Here is a 17,839-nt window from a genome sequence, read left to right as displayed (position 1 = left end):
ACTGGACTTCATATATGTGTTACTCATGGATCTTTTAGTCAACCAACTTGTTATTGCTGATATATTCATATCATCCTAAAGCTGGTGTTAAAAATATGGGTAAGAAGATGAATATTATTATTTTAGAAAACCCAAACCTTAATTGTTCTACCTGTTTAAAGGACTTTATTTTTCTTGTTTTCTCTTTGCCTGTTCTCTGAAAAAGCTGATACAAGAACACATTTGCTTCTATGATTATGGCAAGCCAAGTACATTCAAATCTTCACCCCATCTGTGCTAACTAACATGCTGCTTCAATTAAAGTTACTCCAGGATGACAATCAATCTCTCAGGGTGCAGAAATGTCATCTGAAAGCCCTTCTTTTCAAACTAGAATGGCAATAATGGGATCTCCACAGTAACCTCTTCGACATATTTGCCTCCTCTCAGGCAGGCTTCTCAGCTGTAATTCAGTCTATTAAGAATTCTCCGTGTTTCATGTGGTACATACATTGCATGTACACAGCTAGCGTGTGTTTTCGTTGTTGTTTTGAAACACCTCACAAGTTGGAAATTGCCACAAATAGAACTTCTAATGAACTCAGCTTAAAAAAATTGACCATTTTCCATTGGCAGTTTCAAACCATAGACCCAAGGTGTCAATTCATTCTAGCGTTCCTCAAAACGTTTTTTTTTCATTCTGATGGAGATAAACAGCACCAGCAGGTGCTAATTCATAATCTTAAAAGAAGAATGGGGCAATGAAAGAATCAATATTTTACTGTAGTGCCCTTCAGACATGTATGATATCATGCTGAATGAAATGCTCACCAAGAAACCAAACCGGATGTAACTTGAGAAAAAAGCATGACCTATTAAAAAGAACCCCTCAACAATATAAAACTTAGCACCTGAGAGTGTGTAATTTCCACTAATATGCAACCTTTTTTGCAGTGCTGTTAAAAACATTCTGTCTCTAAATAGACAACATGCAGTAAGATGTCACAGTTAAGGAATTTCTAGTCTGATTCCTGATTTGGCACTGTGTCTTCTCAAATTGATGACTGTGAACCGCAGCCCCTATCCCAATGCTGTAACAAAATGGAATCACAGTTTTCTTTTCAATCAATACTGTGCCTTATGCTAACCTACATAATGGTTTAAAGGAAACTACAGGTTAAGTAATACACTTCACTTTATGTTTCTAAAATTTATTTTTAAAAATAACTTCTAAAAATTGCTAATATTAAAAAATATTTCTGACTGGTGGGAAGCTATGAAATGAAAATGCCCATGTTTCCTCAGCTCCAAAATGGTAAGTATTCCATATCAGTCTGGATTTTCAAGCTGTGATAAAAATAGATGGCATCTAAATGACTTTTTTGTTTTTTAAAAAATGTTTGGCCAAAGTCTTTACAGGAATGACTCTACTGGTATCAAGAGATTTACAACAGAAATGAATTTGACCTCTATATATTATTGGGTAGAGGAAAAGTGATTTTATTGTTCTGTAACATTTTACTTTTAAACTAACCCAAGCCTGTAAAGCTACAAAGATAGCTCTGTACCAATAAAAAGCTAAATTTCACCAAGACAGATCTTTGTCACATTCAAGAGTGATTTGCTTTTCCATGTTTCCTTTGAAGAACCAAAATAATAGGTACCAATGTAATTTTTGGGGGCTGTGAGAATAACAACAAAATATAATCTTTCCATGCACTTCTGTGTCTACTATGTTAAAAAGAACACTGTCCTTCAAGTTTTGCAAATGTAATGTCTAACATGGAAATCTAATACATTTAGCTGAATGAGTAAACCAGGCTGACCCTGTGCAAACTCACTCAGGATCATAACATAGATGCTTTCAAAATCACCTTCTAAAGAAAGAATTACTAGTCATTAGGACACTAGCATCTCCTTAGATACTCCAAACATGTTCTTAGAGAGAGATGGGTGACCACCTTTCAGAGATCACAAGTCTGTGGTATAACTCCTGAAGACCTTGGAAGCTAGAGATAGCCTTACTTCTTCCCCCAGGTGCCACATTTTTAGCCAGAGATCAGAGGAAGTCAAGTATTTAGAAATTTATTTCTTCAAGTGGTGTTAGTTAAGCAGACTCCTCCTATAAAAGGATGATATAAAAAAAACTTTTCATATATTGTTGCCAAGGTCTAAGAATTTTAATTACAGATAGGAGTTAGGCATAATTAAACTTAAGCATCAATCTTGTTGTAACAAAAACTTGTTTTGTTGTAATAAAAACTTTATGCAAGGTAAAGGTCAGAATTAAAATGCAGCTTGCTTTCTGTTTGTGAGAAAGGAAGCAGGTAATTAATTTTCTGTTTGATATGATTGGTATGGCTATTTATTAACTTCAGAAAGGCCTGATTGTCTGTAGGGTTTGCTGAGATGCCCCAGGCAGTATGCACAGTAGGCACTCATGCAACATGAAGAAGAGAAATCCCTTCTTGCCCGGTCAACAGTGACCCAAGCATATTGGCATACAACTGCAAGCCACTCTATTAAGGGAAAACAGCAAAACTTTATTCAAGTGGAGAGCACATTTTTCTGCTTATCATTTGTAGAAGAATAAACATGAGATTGAGCATCTGAACCTCAACACCAGATCACTCTTTACGGGGCTTGGCCTAGTTTGATTTCCAAGAGAGACATATGTTTCTGGTATGATGACCTTGTGGTTAAATTTGGCTGCAAGAAGTTCTTGCACTTGAGGAATGCCGAATTCTGAATTTTCCTCTGATGCTAAATAGCTCTCTGCCAGGTTTGGTCCTCTTTCAACTTCATTTACTTTTGTCAACTAATATGTCACAGGTAGAAGTTTCATGGAAAAAATAATATGAGTGAGAGCAATATTTTCATTCATAAGTAAGACTTCTGCACAAATAGTGTGTCACCTTTTTTAATACTAGCATGCTATATAGTTGCCAGCAAAATACATTATAAGCCAAGTTCATATGGTGAATAAGTCGCTTCAGATTGACTGGGGAAAGAGAAGAGGACATAAACAGAAAAGCTGAACATGTATGTGCATGACACTGCATGACTTCCTCTCTAAATTTGAGGTCATAGATACGTTCGATCAGCTAAAATAAATAATTCTGCAAACTTGCCCATGCAGTTTTTCTTCCTTTTCTTTTTGCACCAGTAAGGAAACAAATTTATGACTTACCTTTCAAAACCAATCTGCCGTAATGTTTTTTCCCATGTTGAACCTATAAAAGAGAAGAAAAAACAAACACCCTCAGTAAAGAACCTTTATTGTATGAACACTCTTCTCCTTTCCTTGTGCAGCTGGGATCTGTATAGTAAGGTGATTTTTCCACCCCTACAGAAGTACTTGTAAATAACATCTGTTTTCCCCAGAGTGAAGAACTGCTAAGAGAGGCTACCACCGGCTGACATAACTGTGTGTAGCTGGTCACTGCTACAGTTCACTGCAATTCCAAGGGTGGTCTCCTCTCCTACAGCAATGTGATCTGTACATGACTCCTGAAAACGCTGAGCTGGCATCTCACATCACGCACTCGTCACATTTCAGCTTTTCATTTTACTATAGTGTTCGCCTGATTTTTGCTGAAAGCTTTACAGCTCCTTCTGAAATCCAGCCCTTTTATTTTTAAGCAAAAGCATGAAGATGTATTTCTGCTTTATTGTTTAACCCTTCATACTCATACAAACAGCTGCAAAGGACTCCTTCTCAAAACGATCAAGGACTCAGACCCACAAACTACTCAAATGGGCAGACTCATCCAAAGAATTGCCTTCAGTATTTCTGATGCACTTAATACAACTTCTACCTAGATTTTCTCAAAAATACCCCCCCACACACACTGCAAGCATTAGGTGATCAGCTTTCAGCTCTTAGTAGTTTTTTGCTTATTGCCAGTATCTTTCTTGCTACCATTATGTGGTCATTATAAGTACAGGCTACTAAGAGCACAAATATCTCAAGTCATGCAGGTCTGCAAGGCAAATATGTAGGAGGACATGAAGCTGGGTCATAGGTTGCTCTCTGTCTTTTTACACTCTTGTGGGAAATGTAACAGGACTGCATGCAACGTAAGCAACTACAGTTCTTTTTGAATGCTTCATCATACTTAAACTGAAATCAGAGAAGTAACAATAACTCCTGTTGCTGCTGTAGCCCATCACATAAAGGGAAATACAAATTAGGAACAAACAGATTCTCTGTGAGTGACATTTAGTAGTACCAGAGAAACTCAGAGACAAGCATCTCATCTTTGAATTCGGGACACTTACTGCCGATCTAGGTAAGAATCTAAAAGCTCAACTTCTAAGAAGTTCTGGGTTTGAGGGTTTGGGGTTTTGTTTTGTTTTTTTAAACCTAGCAACAGAATTCTTTCTACTCAATTGACTAAACTTTCCAGTTTAGGCCAAGGAGAATGTGGTAAATTTCTAAAGTAATGATACAAATTTTCTGTACAATACTATCTAGTATCTGTCTGGTTTGCAAATCACAGACTGAGCAAATAAAAACTGAAATTAAGAAAATCCAAAAAGTTAATTTCCTTATAGGCCTATGTCATACAAGGCTTCCTTCACAGTTCCTAACTGGACAGCCAAAGAATAAAGTTAACATGGGCCTGCAGAAAATAAACTCCTTGTATTAATCTCTGTTTTTTAGAAAGAGGAAAAGAAGCTACATTAAAGTATATCCTCCTAAAATCAACCAAAGTCTGACATTTCACTCCATACAGGAGGGATCTGGGCTGGCTAGGGGGTAGGTTCCCTGCGGGTTCCAAACATGGTCAGTATACCACATTATACTCTTCTGGAACCCTTTCTTCATTCAACTTTTCACTGCCAGTCACTTCAAACTTCAGTCACACACATATTTTCAGCGAAAGGCTCTAGAAACCTTTTCTAATGATACTTTAGGGCAAGGGACACAAAGCTTTTCTGTTCAGGACTGTTACAGCTCCAGCCAGTGATCAATGTAAAAACACTTTTAATTGTCCCCATTCAGTCCAAAGCAGGCAGGGATTTCAGGCCCATATCCAGCAGAGTACACAGTGATAAGAGGCTTCAAAACTGAATCATAGAATCATAGACTCATAGAAATGTTTAGGTTGGAAAAGACCTTTAAGATCATCCAGTCCAACCATTAACCTACACTACCAAGTCCACACTAAACCAATCAAGGGTAGACTAGACTAAACCATGTCCCAAAGTGCCACATCTACCCGTTTTTTGAACACTTCCAGGGATGGGGACTCCACCGCCTCTCTGAGCAGCCTGTTCCAATGCTTGACCACCCTTTCCGTAAAGAAATTTTTCCTAATTTCCAACCTAAACCTCCCCTGGCGCAGCTTGAGCCCATTTCTTCTCGTCCTGTCGCTAACTACATGGTCTCTACAGAGACCAACACCCACCTCACTACACCCTCCTTTCAGGGAGTTGTAGAGAGCGATAAGGTCTCCCCTCAGCCTCCTCTTCTCTAAGCTAAACAGTCCCAGTTCCCTCAGCCGCTCCTCATAAGGCCTGTGCTCCAGACCCTTCACCAGCTTTGTTGCCCTTCTCTGGACACGCTTCAGCACCTCAATGTCTTTCTTGTATTGAGGGGCCCAAAACTGGACACAGTATTCCAGGTGCGGCCTCACCAGTGCTGAGTACAGGGGGACAATCACCTCCCTGCTCCTGCTGGCCGCACTATTCCTGATCCAAGCCAGGATGCTGTTGGCCTTCTTGGCCACCTGGGCACAATGCTGGCTCATGTTCAGCCGGCTGTCTACCAACACCCCCACGTCTTTTTCGGCCAGGCAGTTTTCCAGCCACTCTTCCCCAAGCCTGTAGCATTGCATGGGGTTGTTGTGACCCAAGTGCAGGACCCGGCACTTGGCCTTGTTGAACCTCATACAATTGGCCTCGGCCCATCGGTCCAGCCTGTCCAGGTCCCTCTGCAGGGCCATCCTACCCTCCAGCAGATCGACACTCCCACCCAGTTTGGTGTCGTCTGCAAACTTACTGAGGGTGCACTCAATCCCCTCATCCAGATCATTGATAAAGATATTAAACAAGGCTGGCCCCAAAACAGAGCCCTGGGGAACACCGCTCGTGACCAGCTGCCAACTGGACTTAACTCCATTTACCACTATTCTCTGGGCTCGACCACCCAACCAGTTTTTTACCCAGCAAAGACTATGCCCGTCCAAGCCATGAGCTGCCAGCTTCCCAAGGAGAATATTGTGGGAGAAGTGGAGAAAGCTCTACCTTCACTTTATGGAAAAAGAATCAGTCAAGTTCTGTTCTGGAAGAACTGAACAATGTACATTGTTTGATCAGTCCAGAGAGCTTCTACTGTGGCACCTGTATTTGCTTGATGTGAGGCAAGACTTCTGCCTGCAGAACTACCTACACACAATACCTTTCACCAACACTAAGTTCATATTTTATAAAAAGAAGTCCTCTAAAGACATCTTTAAAGCAGGAAGACAAATATTCTCACACACATTTATTTCAAGTAAACATAAAACCCCAAAATCATGTATAGTACAATAAACGTCAGCATTTCATTGAGATGAATAAAGAACCACTCCATTAACATCTGCTGTTATGAGTTACCCCCAAACCCACCACCTTCTGCATGCCCCTGGAGTATATCTGGTTTCATGTAGCACTGATGAATCAAGTCATGGCTAAAAGGATGGTTGTGCCACTCCACAGGTAAGTGCAGGGCAGACACAAGCAATTCTCATACAGTTTATGCAATCCTGCTGGCTCTGAAAGAGTATTCAACAGTTTTTGAAGTTTGAAGATTTGAGGAGTGTTGGAGAAAAGAAATCTCAACAGTACTTCTTAAAACACAGACTAGTGCTGGCATCTTTAGTCAGTGTTTCTATGCTTTCCACTGTTTTGTATACTAGTTGTATGAATTTTTCACCCCATGCTTGGCTACACTTCAGTTGCATGATATATAGAGAGTCCTACAGAAGAACCGGGGGGGGAGTAAAAGAGAAAAGGGAATTGGGTCTCCACTGGTTTGAAATAATCTTTTGGCTGCAGCTGGCTAGCAGAACACTCTTTGAAATGCTTGTGACTCCTCTGAAGCAAAGCCTGCCAAGAACACAACCAACATTTCATATTAAAAAAATATACATCTTTTTTATAGAGTCTTATTTTAAAATGTTTATGATCTAAACATTCTGTTTTAAGATTTGCCAATTCCATTCTCAATAATATCAACTTCTACACTGCACTAACAGCCAAAAGTAAATACCCTGAGGTAACAGCAGCACTAAGAAGAATAGCGCTATTAAAAGTCTAGAAAACTTATTATTTGATTTAAACCTTACTCGGTGCTTCCAAAACATTAAACAAGAATTAAGTCACGTAACTCTTCTTAAAATCAAAACAGGAGTTTTTCACAAATTAAAGACTTGATCCTGCTCCCAGAGAAATCAGTAGGAATTTGGCTATTCAATTCAGTCTTTCTCTCTGCTGGGACTGTGGAAAACATTCACCTGTCGACGTTGAGAGTCGATCCACTGCTACACTGTGGTCACTAAGTTAATTTGGCTTCTCTTTGCTTTCTGTTTTTTACCACCACGTCAAAAATACCAAAACTGTTTAGAAGAATGCCTTAATTTGGTACCCATGTAATTAAGCTTTTGTTCCAAATATTTGCTCCAGAGTGCCTGACCATTCCCATCTGTTCCAAGGATTCTGTTTCACATTAACAGTGCTAGCTTTAAAATTCTTCAAAAAAATGAAGCATAATGTACTTCCAGAATTACTGTTAACATTTAATAGGAACAATGGTAAAATGCACATCATGCTCACATATGCACTCAATGAAATCCCAGCATAAGAATAAGAGTATAAGAATATGAGATTTAATAAGATAAAACGAAAAACATCTTTCTGAAATGAAAAGTTGTCTTCTTTGACAGGTAGGCCTTCATTTATATGGCAGTTTCTGTATTTGGTTTGGTTTGGTTTCAACTCTCTGCTTACTATGAACTTACTATGAACAAGAGGACTCATAATCCACTGCTAGGCTGTTCAGCTTTACAAACCCTGAAGTTGCCTAGCTGCTGAAGTGCAGTGGTAGGCTTAGGAAAAACACAGAATAACATACTCTTAGAATCACAGAACCATAGCATACCAGCTTGGAAGGGACCTCAAGGATCATCTGGTCCAACCTTTCTTGGCAAAAGCACAGTCTAGACAAGATGGCCCAGCACCCTGTCCAGCTGAATCTTAAAAATATCAAATGTTGGGGAAAAATATTGGATAAGTGATTTTCAGCCATTCATGGAGGCTGCACAACTATTCACCTTGAGCCATGTCATGCCCTATCTGCCAGTTCAGCAGAGGTCTGTAGCTGTTCAGGGAGAAGTCTGGCATGCACTGCAAATGCACAGCAAAAACACATGCCTCCCATACCACCCCCATGTAGGTATGCATGAAGGTCCCTATGGATCCTGTGGTCCCTATGACCATGTGCCGTGATTACCTACATCCCTACCTTCTCACTTCTCCAGAGTTAGTGGCTACTTTAACAACTACATGCCTGTGTCTGGCTCTTCTCTTGAGGCTTTCTAACAGTAAGAATAATACTTCTTGCTTTTTTTTTTCTCACTGTGATCTGACATAAGGACCAGAGGGAAAAATATGACTTAATTGAACCAAAAGACATTGTTTGACATTTTTCAATAAGCATTAAGTGAGCCTGTCAGAATTCAGGTATGCAATGCAAATAGTATGAAGATCTTCAATGACTGGAATAGGACAAAATATCTGTAAATTACATCAACTCAAAGGTAAAAAAAAGTTTTTGGAGCCCATCAATGGGATTTCACAGAAAGTCACCCAGGCTTTCTGAAGGAACTAGCAAGGTATCAGACATAGCAGACATAGCACAGTCACACTTAGCTCATGAGAGTTACATGCAGGTATGACCTACATAACCCTGTTATGATACATTTGAAACAGATAGATATTCGTGGAATAGTAATTGCATTGATCTTTTCTCTAACATTTTGCAGGAAAAGAGTTTCAGAGGAACTGCTGATTTTGTACTGGTCAGAATATTCCTACCAATTTCAAAATTTTGATCTGAAGCCTGTGACACTTACTAGTATTCTCAAAAAGAGGGGAGGGGGAACCCAAACCAGCCCAAAACTTCCACATATTATCATAGAATCATAGAAACGTTTAGGTTGGAAAAGACCTTTAAGATCATCCGGTCCAACCATTAACCTAACATTACCAAGTCCACCACTAAACCAATTAAGGGTAGAGTAATAATTTCATGTTTCCTGGCTTGGTGGCTGGAGTATTTTTTAATGAAAGTAAAAACTAGGAATCATTAAGGTTGGAAAGGATCATCAGTCCAACCATCAACCCAACACCACCATGTCCACTAAACCATGTCCCAAAGTGCCATGTCTACCCGTTTTTTGAACTCTTCCAGGGATGGTGACTCCACCACCTCTCTGGGCAGCCTGTTCCAATGCTTGACTACCCTTTCCATGAAGAAATATTTCCTAATATCCAATCTAAACTTCCCCTGGTGCAGCTTGAGCCCATTTCCTCTTGTGCTATCACTACCTACTTGGGAGAAGAGACCAACACCCACCTTGTTACAACCTCCTTTCAGGTAGTTGTAGAGAGCGATAAGGTCTCCCCTCAGGTGCCACTTCTCAATTCTGTTTCTCAAACAACTTAGCAGAGAACAGGGCAGAAGTTCACAGAGTCTAGCCCAGCTGGACCAAGTATCTCAATCCACACCTAAAAACTCTCAACAAACTGGCTTGTCCTGCTAGACCTTCTCTTTCAGTAGAGACACATGTACCATATAAACCATTTGAGGTTTCACAGTCTATTTTCAGTGGAGATATATATATACATCATAGAATAGTGGATATATATATGTATCATAGAATTCTATGATTCTATGATACAGCTGTGCTGTATATTCTCCTTCATCACCTTAGTACTTACTAACCAGTACTACTAACTAGCTGGAATGTACACAACTGCAATGGATAAAAACTGCTGTATTTGGAACATGTTTGTTTCATCAGCGTCATATATTAACAGTCTTTCTAGTTGCTTGTTCCTAGTAGCAAACTTCTATCCCCTCCTAAACAAAAAGAACAAATAAATCATGTTTCTCAGAAATCCTACTTTTTTGCTTTTTAATCAATACAGAACCACTGGTTTTATGAAACAGACTAGTAGTTTTGACTACAGAAATGCATGTGGCATAGGAAAGAACTTTTTCTTACTTGCTCCATGGTACCATACAGATATTATTAGCACTTACTTATCTGTACGTTGCCTATCTAATAGCTAGTTACATACAATGTGCCTCTTACAGAAATGATCTTTTATCTCATGTGAAGCGTCATCAGAAAATGCTACCTTGGCATTTAGCATCTATCTGTCTGTTTTGAGAAATAAATCTCTCTTACACTTCCTCTTCCATTCAAACTACCTAGGCTGAATCCTGCACTCACCACTTTGTAATCTGGTCACTGCAGCATATCATCTGGGATAATGACATGATTTTCTTTTAAAATGAGGTCTCAATACAGCATATTACTACTCTGCTGTGTCCATGCTGGTGTTTTAATTCAGATCAGGAGAGTATTTCTTGAGCAAGTCTCTTACCATGCTTTGGTTTGCATGACAGAATGATCTCCAAGTGTACAAACGGGATTCCTTTCACATGAAACTAAACCACACCCCAAGGACACAACTGCTGTGTTTCAACCACTAATGGGCATTCAGTCCACATGACCAGACCAGAGCTAATCGACAGTAAACCCCACTCAAAACATGTATCGTGTGGCAGCCAGGGACTCTGCACTAACTGCTTCACTCCTATTACGCTGTCCTGCTTGCTACGGCAGATGCAGCTGACCCCACCACTCCCAGTCCCAGTCCTGGAGTGCCCTCAGAAAAGCTTTCCAGTTACAGTCACCCCGAGGGATAAAGGGGCAGGTCAGGGTGCTCACCCTTAGGACTGTTTTCTGGGCTGTATCCCATCTGCTACAGTAAGCAGGAGCCTTTCTGCTGCCCTGATGTACAAGCAGGGTTGGACCGGATGCTCAGCACAGCCACACTCCCCGCAAAACCCCAGTGAGCCAGTTCTGTAAGGCACAACAGCAGATTATTTCATTTTTAAAACAACTTCTCAAGGAGAAAGATTAAGGGAAAATCTGGGCTGTTATGGTGTGCTGTGCATACTGAAGAGACTAAAACCACCAGTAAAATAGAAGTGGAGGGCCAGTGGTCTAGGATTCTGGCTAGATGAAGAAAGTGATTACTGAAGACATACCAAGAAAGAAGTCATACCAAGTACAAAGACCAGACATTGCAAGTCTTTACTTGCTTTCCACTCATACCAGCTTTCAGCAGATTTTTGACTGAATAAAGAGTACAAATTTGATTCCTACACGATAATGTCATAGGAAAGATTTATTGTGTATTTTCTCCTGTGAGGAAAATACTAAATTATTATTGTGAATACAAAAATTGCTTTCCTATTAAAAAATGAAATCTTGACTCGTTCCATGTTAACCGGAAGAACAATCATCATGAAAACACTACTTCTCCTCTAAGGAGATTTTAATGAGCGGGAACTTTTACTAATAAAACGAGCAGACTAGGAATATAGAGCAAAGTACAATAGTACTGACACTATGTTTGTGTGTGTGCACAGAGATGCACACTGCTTTAAAATGAGTATGAAGAAGACAACAGCTATGGTAAAGCAATTAACGGATGTATCTGGCAGTCACCTCTTCCAGTCTGCAGCTTCCCTGGGAGCTCTGGGGGCCCAGAAGGTTCAGCAAAGCTCCCACAGATAAGTGGGGACCCTAAAAGCAGCTGCTCCACAGGCCTAATCCATATTCTTCGCTTTGATCTTGATTAGCACCAGAATTGGAGGGCTGGGGGAGGGTTGGTTTTAAAATTGATCTTTTAACTTAAGGTAGATAACACAATGTGAAATACTCCCTAGTGCACCTGGGACATAAGTGATCCAGCATCTCGCTGCTCGCTGGTCAGACCGTGCCAAATGCAGGCAGGGACAGATCCCAGCTCACTTTGTGTGATGGTAAGACCAGTGTCTCTGAGCCTGACCCAAAGTCTATAGAAATAACTGGAAAGATTTGCATTGAGTTAATGGGCTTTGATAGTTTGTCTGTGTATTGGGTCTGGCTGAGATGGAGTTAATTTTTCCTCACAGTGCTGTGCTTTGTATTGGTAGATAGAAAGGTGTTGATAACACACCAGTGTTTTGGCTACTGCTGAGCAGTGCTTGCACAGCATGGAGGCTGTCTCCAACATTTCGCTGCCTCACCAGTAGGATGGGCGTGGGCAAGATCTTGGTAGGGGATACAGCCAGGACAGTTGACCCAAGGTGACCAAAGGGATATTCTGTACCATATGACATCCACTCAGCAATAAAAGCTAAGAGAAAGGAGGAGGAAGGCTGGGGGCATTCATTATTTACGATGTTTGTTCTCCGGAGCAACCACTGTGCATACTGAAGCCCTGCTTCCTGGGAAGTGGCTGGACATCACCTGCTGATGGGAGGTAGAGAATAAAATCTTTGTTTTCCTTTTGCTTCCGCGCACAGCCCTCGCTTTTGTTTTTTTTATTAAACTGTCTTTATCTTGACCAACAAGTTTTTTCTTCCATCTCATTTCCCGCCCCCCCACCATGTCCTGCTGAGGAGGGGAGTGATAAGAGTGGCTTGGTGGCACCTGGCGTCCAGCCAAGGTCAACCCACTACAGTCTGAAATGGAAACAAATAGCAATAAGGAATAGTAAAAAAATAATCTATTTTTCAGTAACTTCAACAACAACTATTATTCCTGCCCCAGTAATAAACTACTGAGGTGGAGTGTTCTGTGGATAATTCACTTCATTCTGAAAAAGCTTCAGAATTTAAAACATTAAATGGGACACAGCTTGTTTTAAATGTGCAGTTTATGTATTTTTGTATGAGAATCACACACACCATTTTATACATGAAGATGACTCGCTAATTAAACAGCAAGTTAAGAAATGTGTGGAAGAAATAATAACTTGGAAAAAGAAAATTTGGGAAAGTACTTTCTATATTTGTTCTTCCATGCCAGATTTGTTCAAAATGATACACAGGTAATAAAGCCAATTGAAATTGGCTGAATTCCTTCACCTTTTTTTTAATCAGCTTTTTCACAAGGATAACAGGTTCCATAGTTTTTATAAGAATAATGACTTCTTTTGTCTGCTTAGATACAGTATACCAAAAACACTTATAGGCAATCTTCCCTGCAACACACACATGCTTAAAACCACTCTTATTTTAACCTCGTTTCATTTCAAATTCATTTCCTGAACGAAGCAGCACAACAGCAAAACCCACACCACTAGAAAATTTTTGGGGAATGTGTTTCAGATGAAACTTGAGATAGCTAGTTAATGGAAAGCTTTTTTTGTTTTGTATTTTCATAGAATCATAGAATGCTTTGGGTTGGAAGGGACCTTTAGAGGTCATCCAGCCCAACCCCCCTGCCATGAGCAGGGACAGCTTTAACTCGATCAGGTTGCTCAGAGCCCCAGCCAACCTGACCTGGAATGTTGCCAGGGATGGGGCCTCCACCACCTCTCTGGGCAACCTGTTCCTGTGCTTCACCACCCTCATTGTAAAAAACTTCTTTCTAATGTCTAGTTTAAATCTATTCTTCTTTAGTTTAAATCCGTTATTCCTTGTCCTGTCACAACAGGCCTTGCTAAAAGGATTCTCCCCATCTTTCCTCTAGGCCCCCTTTAAGTACTGGAAGGCCGCAATAAGGTCTCCCCGCAGCCTTCTCTTCTCCAGGCTGAACAACCCCAACTCCCTCAGCCTGGCCTCATAGGAGAGGTGCTCCAGCCCTCGGATCATTTTGGTGGCCCTCTTCTGGACCCGCTCCAGCAGGTCCATGTCCTTCTTGTGCTGAGGGCCCCAGAGCTGGACACAGTACTCCAGGTGAGGTCTCACCAGAGCAGAGTAGAGGGGCAGAATCCCCTCCCTCGACCTGCTGGCCACGCTGCTTTTGATGCAGCCCAGGATTCGGTTGGCTTTCTGGGCTGCAAGCGCACATTGCCGGCTCATGTCCAGCTTTGCATCCACCAGTACCCCCAAGTCCTTCTCCGCAGGGCTGCTCTCAATCTCTTCATCCCCCAGCCTGTACTGATACCAGGGGTTGCCCCGTCCCAGGTGCAGGACCTTGCACTTGGCCTTGTTAAACCTCATGAGGTTCACACGGGCCCATTTCTCCAGCTTGTCCAGGTCCCTCTGGATGACATCTCGCCCTCCTGGTGTGTCAATGGCACCACTCAGCTTGGTGTCGTCTGCAAACTTGCTGAGGGTGCACTCAATCCCACTGTCTATGTCATTGATGAAGATGTTAAATAGCACGGGTCCCAGTACAGACCCCTGAGGGACCCCACTTGTCACCGGTCTCCATGTGGACATTGAGCCATTGACCACGACCCTCTGGATGCAACCATCCAGCCAATTCCTTATCCATTGAACAGTCCACCCATCAAATCTGTATCTCCCCAACTTAGAGCGAACGATGTTGTGGGGGACTGTGTCGAACGCTTTACAGAAATCCAAGTAGATGACATCCATTGCTTTTCCCGTGTCCACTGATGCAGTCACTCCTTCATAGAAAGCCACTAGGTTGGTCAGGCAGGACTTGCCCTTGGTGAAGCCGTGCTGGCTGTCTCGAATCACCTCCCTGTCCTCCATGTGCTTCAGCATATCTTCTAGGAGGATCTGTTCCATGATCTTCCCAGGCACAAAGGTGAGGCTGACAGGTCGATAGTTCCCAGGGTCCTCCTTTCTTCCCTTTTTAAAAATGGGCACAACATTCCCCTTCTTCCAGTCAGCAGGGACTTCACCTGACTGCCATGACTTTTCAAATATCATGGAGAGTGGCTTGGCAACTACATCAGCCAATTCCCTCAAGACTCTGGGATGCATCTCATCAGGTTCCATAGACTTGTGTACATTGAGGTTCTTTAGGTGGTCTCGAACCTGATCTTCCCTTACAGTGGGAGGGGCTTTACCCCCCTGTTCCCCATCTTTTGGTCCATCGATTCGGGAGGGGTGAGGAGAGAAGCTGCCGGTGAAGACCGAGGCAAAGAAGTTGTTGAGTACCTCAGCCTTCTCCTCGTCCGTTGATACAAGTTCGCCTTTCTTGTTCATCAAGGGGGGGTACGCTTTCTTTAACCTTCCTTTTCTGGTTGATATACCTATAGAAGCCCTTCTTGTTATTCTTTACGTCCCTTGCCAAATTCAGCTCCATCCTCGCCTTGGCCTTCCTGAGCTCCTCCCTACACAACCGGGCCGTTTCCCTGTATTCCCCCCAGGACACCTGTCCCTGCTTCCACTGCCTGTGCAGTTCCCTCTTACTCTTTAGTTTGACCAGCAGGTCTCGATTCAGCCATGAATCTATTATTTATCTATTTGTTTTCTGTAATGGTTAGTTGGTGGTTTTTAACCCAAATTTTCAAGGATACTGGATATTTGAATTTATTCTGGTATCTTTTACCTTTGTTTTTTAAATAGACCTGCTCCCCTTTCTCCGTGGCAGTAGGCCACTGCAAAAAAAAGGATGAGGAAAAGGACTTTGCACACTGTGCACAGGAGAAATTTGTAGGTCAACAGCACAGAATCACACTGCAGGAGTAAATTGGGAAGTAATCAGATGGTCCACAGATATAACCGACATCTTACTCTTTTTTACAGCAGAAAAGGGTGTCAGGGCTCTAAGGAGCAGCCTAGAAGGAAGGCCATGGGGGATGTCAACCTCAAGTCAGAGAGTCACTGAGCTAAAAAGCATCGAAGTTCTGCTCCAGACCTTCTGAAAGGAGGCCAAATAATAACTAAATGGGCCCTTTTTCAAATATGGAAGACTGGCTTTGCTTTGATTTTCAAAGTAAAAGCAAAAGAACTTAAAGAAAACTTGCAGTAAGTTTTATTTTTCATAAACCTGAAGAAAATGAGATTTTTTTCTCCATTTTTGTTGGCAGAGAAATTCTCTTCTCTCCCACCCCAACCAACACTGCTCTGCCTGCTAAATAGTATCTTAGAGGCAAAGTTTTCACTTCAGAGTGTAATTGACGGGCATTCTTCCAATTTCTAGAGCTACCCTCTGCTTAGTTTTATTGTAACGTAATATACTGTTATGAATAATAATGTCGACCTAGTTTCCTGCAGTGATGAATGTGTGCAGTGTGCCAGCACAAGGAATTTGCTTTTCATTGTCCCATTTTCTCTTTTTGTCTCATCAGAAGATGGAGAGGTGGGCAAACGTTTCTTCCCAAATTCCACAGCACAGACATATGGGAAGGGGGAGATGAATAACAAGTATGTCTTCAATACCACATCCATATACAAGAAATTATGGATGAGAGAAATAAGGATAGGAAACTAGGAAATCTTGCACAGAAACAGGAGGAACATTAAGATGACAGAAAACCAGCATTCCGGTAGTAGTAGCTTTGACTCCACTAACAATGTGTAATGCATGCCTTTTCTCCAAAATTACTTTTTATTTACACAGCTTTTTCTGAAGATAATAAAGAACCATTTCATTCACATTATTTCCCTCACAGATTAAGGAAACACTTGCATAGAATGATGAAGACAGCAACTTTGTTGGTAGGCCTGAGGACCTGCCCATATTCAAATTTTTCAGCAAAAAACTCCAAATTGCTTCAGTGGCTAAAATGACACTAGATGCAAAGATCTGAAGTGACATGTGAAGGATAATATCCAGAATAAACTTCAGAAAACTGGATTGAGATGTGCACAGCCTTAGCACACCACCTTCCACAGAAGCAGAAAACAGCACTTTCACTCTCCTTCCGTTTGCATGTCATTAAGAGAAGGCAGCAGTGACTGCACCAGCCAGCAAGATATTTGGGGCATGAAAGGTGACTCACTCCAAAAGATCTCTTCAGAGGAGAATCTAGATTCAGAAGGACGTGCTCCTCTGGGCAGTAGCGTGAAGTGGGCATGCAGACTCAAACAATCGGGAAGAGGGAAACACTTCCAACAGATGTCATTTTTCCTCCCTAGCAAATATAAAGATGGCTTATCTAGTTCAGCTGACAAGTATAAACACATATGCACTGAACAAAGGGTTTCTTTTGTTTTCATTTTCTTTGTCTTTGCAGTGCTTACAATTCTGTGATTTCACTCAAATTTTCCCAAAGCTCTAGTCTGTGAGAACTGAAAGGACAAAATTCTCCCACCTTCCAGCTCCCATTCCTCTCAGTCAAGAGAGAGTCGACTGTGTAGCTATTAAGCTGCTTGTGGAAAAGAGAACAGGCAAAAGAACTGAGGAAAACAGAAGGTGGTGAGGGGCCAGTCGCAGACTCAGCCCAGTCCTTCACTTCTAGACATTCTAAAACACTGCTGCCAATCCCTGGGGGAGAAGCCCACATGGACAAAGGGGTTGCAAGGAGGAGCTCAGGCAGCTGGAGTCTGACCGAGGCCCTGAAGGGGCACAAGGGACATGCACCAACAGCAGAGAGACTCCCCACTTGCCCTGACCTCTCCCTCCCAACTCACCAGCACACAAATTTTGGCATCCTCTGCAAAGCCAGGAGAGACCAGCATCACAAATTTTGCCTCCTGCAACTTGTTCCCCTCAGCACCTGGAACATCTGCTGGATTTCACTGCCCCTGGCAGGGGACAAGAGCCACGGGTAAGCGTTACTGATCTGTGCTCTGCTCATGACCCGTGAAATAGCCTCAGTCGAGCCACAGATTTCACAGGGATCCAACACTATGTGATTGTGTTCAGTTTCATCTACAATA

At 41.8% G+C, this 17,839-nt stretch overlaps 1 protein-coding gene across 1 annotated transcript in view; it reads right to left on the bottom strand.

Annotated features, from left to right (window-relative positions):
• Window positions 1-17,839, bottom strand: part of PIEZO2 (piezo type mechanosensitive ion channel component 2) — a 326,809-nt gene that overhangs the window by 164,428 nt on the left and 144,542 nt on the right. Inside the window, exon 4 of the mRNA XM_075704850.1 lies at window positions 3,170-3,212. Coding sequence (XP_075560965.1) covers window positions 3,170-3,212 — 43 coding nt within the window. The remainder of the gene's footprint in view (window positions 1-3,169; window positions 3,213-17,839) is intronic.

Source organism: Pelecanus crispus, chromosome 2 (assembly GCF_030463565.1).
Source record: "Pelecanus crispus isolate bPelCri1 chromosome 2, bPelCri1.pri, whole genome shotgun sequence".
In the NCBI taxonomy this organism is placed as follows: domain Eukaryota; kingdom Metazoa; phylum Chordata; class Aves; order Pelecaniformes; family Pelecanidae; genus Pelecanus; species Pelecanus crispus.
Note: the sequence above shows the minus strand (reverse complement) of the source record. Positions and strands in the feature narration are given on the sequence as shown.